Genomic DNA, 7,147 nt, shown 5'->3' with positions numbered 1-7,147 from the left:
GAGCAAAATATGTCAAAATTGATAAAAGGTTTGCATGAAAATGGGGTGTAGCCAATTCTAGTGGGAAATCGTATAATGAATTGGTTTATCAGTTTTTTTATCCTGATTGAATGGAACACCCCAGACGGTTCCAATGAGTTTAAAAAGTCGATAGGGTAATTGACAATGTCTTGGGGATCAGAGGTCCGGTCAATTGATTTGTAGATGCGCTCCTCACCCAGAATTCATCTTATGAGCTGGTTGTTGATAGCACTGACAGCTACGTTTTTGGGGGCCAGGATGGTTCTTTCACTGAGCCAATTGATGTCTCCATAGTTACTTTCCAGAATGGGGAACACTGTTTCCAAAAGATCAGAAGGGTTGTCCACTGTGTTGCACAGTTCAGAGACGGATATGTCGCCCCTATCATTCCTAGGGACCTTGCCTTCTCCAAAGACTAAAACGTCTTCAGCTAAAACTGCAGACGTGCTATCACCAAGCAAGTGCACATGCATGTTTCTGCTTAGGCTTAAGGTCTTAACTTGGGGCCACAACGTGGATGACTTAAGGCATGTGTGTACATCATCAGCCCGGCTCCCTTTAGGGGTGACAGGAAGGATTTGCCAGAAATCTCCTGAAAGCAATAGAGTTACACCACCCATAGAAGCTGTAGAATCCCTGATACCTTTCAGTGACCGGTTCAGTGCCTCAAGGGCACCCTTATTGGTCATTGTGCATTCGTCCCATACAATGAAACGGCACTGTCTAAGAACTTCAGCTTTCTCTGAATTTTTGCCAATGTTGCAAGTAGGAACCTGTTAATATATATACCTCTGTCTGTGTGTATGTGTGTAATATTTCTGTGGGAGGTTTGAATAATATTTTTTGCAGAATAATTACATAAGGAAAGTGAGAAAAGTTTGATATTATTTATTCAGAATTCCATGCGTGTCATTTCCTAATAGAAATTACAAACATTTAAATGTAGATAAGAAATGTAAAATATTTCCTTTAAGAAATTCTCCAGACATACATATGTATGTGTACTTTTGTCCAGATATCACGTGATGCTTGTAAATGGCCATAATGACCGTCATACAGATGCGATTCTTCATTTCCAGTCTTCTGTGTAAAATATGTCTCACCATGGAAAATATTTCCTTCCTTGGAAACAGTTGAGGATGGGTGACAGGAAAGGCATCCGACTGAAGAAAATCCCCATCAATGAATTCCATCTGATCCACAGAAGAATGGAAAAGTGAATTTTAAATGATGAGGATCATCATCATTATCGTAGTGATATGGTTCCTCTTCTGTATCAATGCATTTCTGTTTTAATAATTTATCATTTTCATAGATTGATTCAGCACAAATATCTTGAGGCATAGTTATATCATTCATATTAATATGACTGTAGAATTAATTCACCATTTTGAAAGAATGATTAAGGTTTAATATCATTCATGTGTTTTCCTTCCTCAGACAATGCTCTTTTGATTAGTTAATGGATGATCTGAGATGAAAGATTTCCTATAGATATCACATTCATATAGTTTCAATCATGTGTAGAGGTTTTCCTGAAGGAATGTTATACAACAAATGTCACTATGTTATGGATCCTTTGCATAACGAATGCACTTGTGTTTAATTAAGTGATGTTTTTGTGAGAATAATTTACTGCAGATATCACAATGATATGGTTTTACTCCAGTATGAATACGTTTGTGTATAGTTACAATACGCTTTTCAGAGAATGATTTACCACAGATATCACAGTGATATGGCTGCTCACCTGTATGAGTACGTTTGTGTCTAGTTAAGTTGCCTATCTGACTGAATGATTTACCACAGATATCACAGTGATATGGCTGCTCACCTGTATGAATACGTTTGTGTGTACCTAAGTTACCTGTGTGACTAAATGATTTGCCACAGATATCACAGTGATATGGTTTCTTCCCTGTATGAATACGTCTGTGTGTAGTTAAGTTACTACCAGTAGAGAATGATTTACCACAGATATCACAGTGATTTGGTTTCTCCCCTGTATGAGTTAGTTTGTGTGTAGTTAATCTACTGCCTGCAGAGAATGATTTACCACAGATATCACAGTGAAATGGTTTCTCCCCAGTATGAATGCATCTGTGTTTATATAAGCTACTGCCATCAGAAAAAGATTTCCCGCAGATATTGCAGGTACATGGTTTCTCCCCTGTATGAATACGCCTGTGTGTATTTAAGCTACTGCCAACAGAGAAAGATTTACCACAGATATTACAATGATATGGTTTCTCCCCCGTATGAACACGCTTGTGTGTAGTTAAGTTACTGCGAGCAGAGAATGATTTACCACACATATCACAGTGATATGGTTCCTCACCTGTATGAATACGTTTGTGTCTAGTTAAGTTACTGCCCTCAATGAATGATTTACCACAGATATCACATTGATATGGTCTCTCTCCTGTATGAATACATTTGTGTCTAGTTAATCTAGCGTTACTAGAGAATGATTTGCCACAGATATCACAGTGATATGATGATTTTGCAGCTTCTTTCGACATCTTTTCTGGAAAAATAAAATCAATCCTTCATTTTTTACCAATCAGGAGCCTTTCAAAAATATTTCTTCTTTTACCAAAATTTATGGATACTTTTCTTTTTTTTCATTTTCATACCAAACTTTTATATTTATAAATGTGCTAATTGTCAAAAATTTAGAAATGCTCCAAATAGTTTTGTAAAGTCATCAAGGTATATTTAAAAAGAGAAAATTATCTCTTCCACATTTCATAAAGTGATGTAAAGAAATGTTTTTTTGTCTCAGTGGAAATATTTTACTATAATTCAGCCATGTTTCATAGAAGCAGGGTTATACGTTTGTAGAATATCTCTCCAGGGTCTTTCAAACATGATACATATTGGTGATTCTTTAAAAGTAAAAAATACTTTTTTGCCAATTTTATGTGATTTTCTGAAAGAATAGAAAAATAAGATAAGACAAGTGCAAATTTATGACACTTCTATTTTGCTAAATTGTAGAAGCATTAAACTTATCCAATCTCACCATTTTAAAGAAGTTTATATCATAGAGTGAACACATGTATTATTATAACAACTCCTAGACACACACACACACACCAAAATACATGTCAGTGACACTAGATATCTGATGTTTTCATCTCAGTCTTCTATCGTATCAACACAGGTTTGGATATGGGCAGCTTAATGTCAATATTTTGTGGAGCATGAAGCACGAGGAATAGTCAGAAAAGAAACGAACATTTGATGACTGACTAGCACCATCATTGCTGTTATTTCTAGCATGTAGAGAGGCTGCTTCAAAGCCTATTTAATGCACAGATAGAAAAGACCTACGCATGCGTAATAACCGGATTTATTTAAAAACATCGTGGGTTGCTACAAAGAAACAGTGTTAATGCGCTCATGGTGGGTAATATTGATAAACATCGATACCCATTTGAACGAAAAACGAGGATGGTTTTTAATCAATGACGCTCAGCCATCGTTTTATATGTCGTGTCGATATTTTTTAAAATATATATTTACGAATTTTCGAGTAAAAGATTAAATAAACGGATTTTTATATTTATTTTTGGTTAAATTAGGTACTTTCAAGTGTTTCAATTCAAAGCCCATTCATTTCGTCTGTGTACGATATTGTCTTTTCGTTTCAGTATTTCAAGTGCACACGCATACTTTTACACATTCCCCATTTTTTTTTTTTTTTTACAAAAATTACATCGTAATTTTCCTGCAATTAACTTAATTGTGAAATTTACATGTCAGAAAGAAAGAGAAATGTTATCTAAACAAGGTCACAATGAAAGTATTAAAAGAACAGCCTTAGTTTCATATAATTTCGTCTTTGTTTAGTGAGATTATTGACATCGAAATAAGCAAATGTACGAAATATGACATATATACAATAGAAATGTTTCTATAAATATAATACTTACATAGTAATATATATGCGAAGAGAGAAAGAGAGAGAGTCAGCGAGGAAGATGTGATCATATGTTGAAGTAGTGAGAACTACTTCAGCATCTTCAGAGTGGACAATGACAACTTCAAGAGAATTTCTTCCTTTTCACAAGAAACGTTAATTCATATTTTTCAGGTCAACGTAATAAAAAAAAATGCTGTATCTGTTTCTTTAGACATTTAATTACCAATCGTGTATATATTTTTGATAGGGTTTTCTCTTAAATACCAGTTGTAAAGTGGAACTGATCAAGCAATAAAGATGCGTAAGAAATAACCAAAATTAGGAAGATTTAATTATGAGTGAAGGGAACTAACTCTAGTCTTTAAAGAATTACGGCTGTATTTTATATTTTTGATATTTTTTGAAAAACGTTTCTTCGATAATTCTTCCTCATAAATCACTATTATTGGGTGGGGCATCGTTTCCCATTCAAACTGCTCCAGCTTTTGGAATGTCGTCCTTGCTGTGTACTTGAGAATTAGTCTTATGAAAGGACACCTTTTGTCTTGAAACCAAAGATGGTTGTTTTCCGTGTAGCACAGGTGTCCCATGAATGGTTGAATGACCAAATTAAAGCTTCTCTCCTAGTTCCTCAACAGTTATGATGGGATTTTGTTCCACCAGGATTTGTATGAGATTTTCGTTGAGCTCTACAGATCTTCCAAGACAAGGCTCATCTTCTAGGCTGTAGTTTCTTTGATAGAATGAGTTGCCACTGATATCACAGGGAGGGTTTCTCCACTGCATGAATACGCTTGTGTCTAGTTAGGCAACTACTAACAGAAAATGATTTATCACAGATGTCACAGTGATATGGCTTCTCCCCTGTGTGAATCCTTGAGTGAGTAGTAAAATTACCTCTGTGATAGAATGACTCACCACAGATACTACAGTGATATGGTTTCTCCCCCGTATGAATACGTTTGTGTTGAGTTAAGCTACCATTTTCAGAGAAAGATTTACCACATAAATCACAGTGATATGGTTTCTCCCCTGTATGGATACGTTTGTGTCGATTTAAGCTACTGCCAACAGAGAATGATTCACCACAGATATCGCAGGGATAAGGTTTCTCTCCTGTATGAATACGTATGTGTCGAGTTAAATGACTGTCACTAGAGAATGAATTACCACAGATACTACAGTTATAAGGTTTCTCCCCCGTATGAATACGTTTGTGTCGAATGAAGTTACTGCCATCAGAGAATGATTTACCACAGATATCACAGGGATAAGGTCTTTCTCCTGTATGAATACGTTTGTGTTGAGTTAAGTGACCGTCATTAGAGAATGATTTACCACAGATATCACAGCTATATGGTTTCTTCCCTGTATGAAGCTGTTTGTGAGTAGCTAAGCTACCTTTTCGACTGAATGATTTACCACAGATATCACAGTGATATGGTTTCTCCCCTGTATGAATTTGTTTGTGTTGATTGAATTTACTTTCTTCTAAGAATGAGTCTTTGCAGATGTCACAGTCATATGAGGATTTTCCTAGTTCTTCTGACATCTCTCCAAGAAAAATAAAATCAATCCTTCAAGTTTTACACGTCAATATAGTATATTTAGACGAGAAAATTATCTAAGACACAGAGGTAAAGAAATGGTTCTTCTCTCAGATGAAATATTCCACAGTAATTCAGCAACGTTTTATAGAAGCAGGGTTATACGTTTGTAGAATATCTCTCCAGGGTCTTTCAAACATGATACATATTGGTGATTCTTTAAAAGTAAAACATTCTTTTTGGCCGATTTCATGTAATTATCTGAAAGAATATAAAAAATAATATAAGGCATAAAATATGTTTAAAAGATAGATATTCAGAAGTTCAAATTTACATTTCTGTTTTCATAAATTGTAGAAGTAATCCTTTATCTGAACTATTAAATTTATCCAATCTCTCTATTTTCAAGAAGTTTATATCATAGAGTAGACACACCCATTATAATAACACCTCCAGGACATTAAGTCTGTTATAGATACACACACGAATCTACATGTCAATGACACTAGATATCTGATGATTTCAGCCGAGTCTCCTATCGTAACACGGATTATAAAATAAAATTTAAAAAAATAGAAAAACAGTGGAAAGTTTTGGAATTAGGACGGGGGAGTTGATTTAAAATATTTCTTTTGTTCTTTCTTTTGCACAATCGGGCAAGATCGCCCATAATCGTATTAATTCCATTACGCAGAAGACAGAATCGAAAAAATTTGTAAAAATTAGAAAAAAAAAGTTGGGCGGGGTGCATGTGCTTACATCATAACTCCGCTATTTTCTTATGTTTTGACGACTAGTTTTTAATTAAAAGATTATATAAACGGATTTTTTATTGTTGGTCAAATTAGGTACTTTGTAGTGTTTCAATACAAAGCCGTTTCATTTCTTCTGTAGACGATGGTGCCCTTTCGTTTCAGTATTTCAAGTGCACACTCGTACTTTTACACATTCCCCATTTTTCCGTTACAAATTACATCGGAATGTTCTCGCATTTAATTCGTCAAATTTACATGTCAGAAACATAGAAAAAAATGTTATCTAAACAAGATAATGATCTGACGTTAACAAATATAGAAAATAATCACACGTGCGATGAAATATCTAAAAGAAAACAACATAATGAAAGTATTAAAATAACAGCCTTGCTTTCATATAATTTCGTGTTTGTTTGGGGAGATTCTTTCTTTTAACTTATTCAACACATTGAAACAAACAGATGTACATAATATAACACATATACAATAGAAATGCTTATATATATATATATATATATATATATATATATAATACTTACATAGTAATGCATATGCGAAGAGAGAGAGTGAACGAAGATGTGAGAATATGTTGAAGTAGTGAGAACGAAAGCCAGAGTGGACAATGACAGCTTCAAGAGGTTTTCTTCCTCTTTACAACAATTGTCAATTCATATTTTTCAGGTCAACATTAAAAAAAAAAGGGTGATCATTCGTTTTGAGTCGACAAATAAAAACAACTCTCCGTTAGTTTCCGTGAGCACGTGTTGTCTTGTCAATTGCGTGCTTGTTCTGTTTGACGTGTGGAAGAGGTTCGCTAATGGTTGCTTGTTATTGTGTGTGTGGTATATATATATATACACACATATATATATATATAACAAAAACAATGTTGCATT

The 7,147-nt window shown here is 34.5% G+C and overlaps 2 protein-coding genes across 2 annotated transcripts; both read right to left on the bottom strand.

The window, feature by feature from the left end:
• Window positions 1-224: 224 nt before the first annotated feature.
• LOC106883322 (uncharacterized) lies at window positions 225-710 on the bottom strand. The gene has a single exon (XM_014934287.1). It carries the CDS (start codon window positions 708-710, stop codon window positions 225-227), a length of 486 nt encoding a protein of 161 aa, XP_014789773.1.
• Window positions 711-884: 174 nt separating this feature from the next.
• On the bottom strand, window positions 885-7,076 carry LOC128250990 (zinc finger protein 665-like). Its single transcript, XM_052977215.1, has 3 exons — window positions 6,791-7,076; window positions 4,877-5,757; window positions 885-2,533 (listed from the first exon to the last, which is right to left on the bottom strand). Exons 2-3 carry the CDS (start codon window positions 5,499-5,501, stop codon window positions 1,590-1,592), a joined length of 1,569 nt encoding a protein of 522 aa, XP_052833175.1. The 5' UTR covers window positions 5,502-5,757; window positions 6,791-7,076; the 3' UTR covers window positions 885-1,589.
• Between the last annotated feature and the right edge of the window lie 71 nt (window positions 7,077-7,147).

The sequence above is a fragment of the Octopus bimaculoides genome, chromosome 27, assembly GCF_001194135.2.
Source record: "Octopus bimaculoides isolate UCB-OBI-ISO-001 chromosome 27, ASM119413v2, whole genome shotgun sequence".
Classification (NCBI taxonomy): domain Eukaryota; kingdom Metazoa; phylum Mollusca; class Cephalopoda; order Octopoda; family Octopodidae; genus Octopus; species Octopus bimaculoides.
Note: the sequence above shows the minus strand (reverse complement) of the source record. Positions and strands in the feature narration are given on the sequence as shown.

Excerpts from the sequence above, each read along its gene's own strand:
- LOC128250990 (XM_052977215.1), bottom strand. The coding sequence starts at position 5,501 with ATGTCAGAAGAACTAGGAAAATCCTCATATGACTGTGACATCTGCAAA. Across the intron at positions 2,534-4,876 it reads GGAGAAACCATATCACTGTA|AAGCTGCAAAATCATCATAT; the intron begins GTATCTGTGGTG and ends AGATGTCGAAAG.
- LOC106883322 (XM_014934287.1), bottom strand. The coding sequence starts at position 710 with ATGACCAATAAGGGTGCCCTTGAGGCACTGAACCGGTCACTGAAAGGT.